The 2,527-nt window shown below is 39.7% G+C and overlaps 2 protein-coding genes across 3 annotated transcripts in view; one reads left to right on the top strand and one right to left on the bottom strand.

The window, feature by feature from the left end:
- The window catches only part of LOC107689162 (TCF3 fusion partner-like), a 5,241-nt gene extending 3,813 nt beyond the window's left edge, over window positions 1-1,428 (bottom strand). Inside the window, exons 1-3 of the mRNA XM_016487079.1 lie at window positions 1,236-1,428; window positions 788-1,012; window positions 463-535 (exon numbers count right to left, since the gene is read on the bottom strand). Of these exons, the coding sequence (XP_016342565.1) occupies window positions 463-535; window positions 788-1,012 (298 nt within the window). The 5' untranslated portion in view covers window positions 1,236-1,428. The remainder of the gene's footprint in view (window positions 1-462; window positions 536-787; window positions 1,013-1,235) is intronic.
- A 41-nt stretch (window positions 1,429-1,469) lies between these two features.
- The window catches only part of LOC107689163 (NADH dehydrogenase [ubiquinone] 1 alpha subcomplex subunit 3), a 2,875-nt gene continuing 1,817 nt past the window's right edge, over window positions 1,470-2,527 (top strand). The window contains exons 1-3 of one of the 2 annotated variants that reach the window (XM_016487081.1): window positions 1,470-1,565; window positions 1,991-2,062; window positions 2,152-2,229. In XM_016487081.1, coding sequence (XP_016342567.1) covers window positions 1,487-1,565; window positions 1,991-2,062; window positions 2,152-2,229 — 229 coding nt within the window. In that variant the 5' untranslated portion in view covers window positions 1,470-1,486. Of the gene's footprint in view, window positions 1,566-1,818; window positions 1,883-1,990; window positions 2,063-2,151; window positions 2,230-2,527 lie in introns of those variants that run through there. The other variant, XM_016487082.1, reaches the window with a different exon arrangement.

Genomic DNA, 2,527 nt, shown 5'->3' with positions numbered 1-2,527 from the left:
AATGAGAGTCCAAACAGCTGATAAAAACATCACAATAATCCACAATAATCCACAGCACTCCAGTCCATCAGTTAATTTAAACACTTTTTCACTGGAGGAAGCGTTATTATGGATTACGGACTTCTTGTCTTCTCCAGATGTTAACTGATGGACTGGAGTGCTGTGGATTACTTGTGGATTATTGTGATGTTTTTATCAGCTGTTTGGACTCTCATTCTGACGGCACCCATTCACTGCAGAGCATCCATTGCTGAGACACTGATGCAGAGACGCATTTCTCCAAATCTGATGAAGAAGCAAACTCATCCTGATCTCAGACGGCCTGAGGGTGAGCACATTTACAGCACATTTTTCATTTTTGGGTGAACTATTTCTTAAATCAATAGAAAAATGAATCATCAGTAGCAGTCATAGTTATGACTCTTACTCAGTTGATGCTTTTGAGTGTTTCTATGTGCACATACTTTCTTTCTTTCCTCAGTCGGCGTGTCAGTCTCTGCACCTGGTGAAGGCGTCCCAAAATCTTCTCATTTACCTGAGAACAGGTTCATATGACATTTGGTCACGAAACCTTCCCAGACATCATTTGCCCATCTTCATGCTGTGCTAAAACTGTGCGTATTTTTTTCCATGGGACACAAAATGTGAAGTTTTGAAGAATATCCTGACCACTCTTTTCCCATTTCAGATTCAAAAACTGAGCTTTTCTTGAACATGAGTGACGGTGAACTTCATTTTTTGGGGTCAGCCGTTCCTCTACACTACAGTTCAGTGTAAATCTGTTCACCTGCTCAATCTCTTTGCACCTCTTGCTGAGAGCGTGATACTTGCTGTGGTCCAGCTCTCTCCTCTCATCTTCTCTGTCCTGTGCGGGGCCCGACGGGGCCCCATCGCTATCCAGGAGCTCAGTGCCGCTGGGGCCTAGCTCCACGCCGCCCGTCTCCAGCTCCGCTTCCAGAATGTGACCCCCGAACAGCGGAGGAAGAGCCAGACCTGAGAAATCTTCCATCATCTGAAGCACATCCACAGACAGACAGAAGCTCTGAGTTAATATAACAGCATATCCCACGACTGGTTTACAGATAAAGATGTTAATAATCTTACTGATTAAACACAAACTAAGCATGCTCTCTATGAACTCACATGGAGCGTTTCTGTTCTGCAATATCAATATGATTATGAATATGCTAATACGACTTCCATGCCGTTTTTAATGATTTGAATTCAATACTTACCTTTACTTAATAATACTGCAAAGCGCCATACATGATTCAGTCAGTTAATTATAAATCCTGCAGGTATGTTTTCTACTCCTCATCAGTTCCGTCTATACATAATTTAAACGATACATCTGACAAAAGCAAGAATTAGCCTGCTTCATATGATCACATAAAAATAAACATCTACATGTTCATCTACACCACAGCCTTCGAACCACGAGGCGCGTTTTAAATACGTCATTGACCGTTCAGCCAATCCACAGCGAATGCGTCACCAGCATTTGTTATCGAACTACAATTCCCACGATACCCGAAACAGGACTACAGAAGCAAACATGGCGGCCGGTACGTATCTTTTTGCGTGTTAGCTGCTTGAAAGATGTGTTATTTTAGTTTGGCTCGATCGTATTTACAAAAATAGAACCAACAGGCAGTTCATGAGAGCTATTGCAATCTATTCGTGTACTAAAAATAATGATTGTATGATGTGCGAATACGAGAATGACCTTGGTCTCATACTAGCTGTGGTTTGCTGTGCTCTGCTTTAAACATGAATATGTGATAACTCATCGGAGGCCTTTAAACGCGTAACAAAATTATGGCAGAATCTACCATGGCTTGTTTTCGACGTGTACCATGGTATTCTAAGAATACATGGCAATAATTCAGCACTACTGTGAAATATTATCAAGAACCATGGTATTATCATATGATACCATCATTAGGGTTACTTTAGTTAAGCACTGAAATCAAACTCTTTGTTTCTCTAGTTGGCAGGTTTTTGAAGAACGCTTGGAATAAAGAGCCAGTGATCACCGTTTCCTGTGGGATCGGGCTGCTGGGTGACTGAGATATTAATGCATCACATTATGGGTCTTCATCTTCCTGCTTTATGAATCTAACATGTTTTTATTAATTTATTGTGTTTCAGCTTGCCTTCTGCCGGCTTTGAGCCCTTTAACAAAATACACAGGAATGATGAACCGAGCTATTCCATACAATTATCCAGGTATATTATCCTCATGTGGTGTGTAAACGCTTGACACCAGGGTTATTTGGGTGTTTCTTCGATTAGGGGAGTATTTTGCGATACTTGATTTTTGACTTTCATGAGCTGTGAGCTCTAATCATAAAAATTAAAACAAAATACCTTTTGAAATGTTTTACTTTACGTGTAAAGAATGTATGAAAGTTTCACTTTTTGAAATAAGTTACAAAAAAAAGAACTTTTTCACGATATTCTAATTTTTTGAGATGCGCCTGTATATATATATATATATATATATATATATATATATACATACACA

This window comes from Sinocyclocheilus anshuiensis, unplaced genomic scaffold, assembly GCF_001515605.1.
Source record: "Sinocyclocheilus anshuiensis isolate Anshui unplaced genomic scaffold, SAMN03320099.WGS_v1.1 scaffold737, whole genome shotgun sequence".
NCBI classification, from domain to species: Eukaryota; Metazoa; Chordata; class Actinopteri; order Cypriniformes; family Cyprinidae; genus Sinocyclocheilus; species Sinocyclocheilus anshuiensis.
This window is presented reverse-complemented; position numbering and strand designations above follow the sequence as displayed.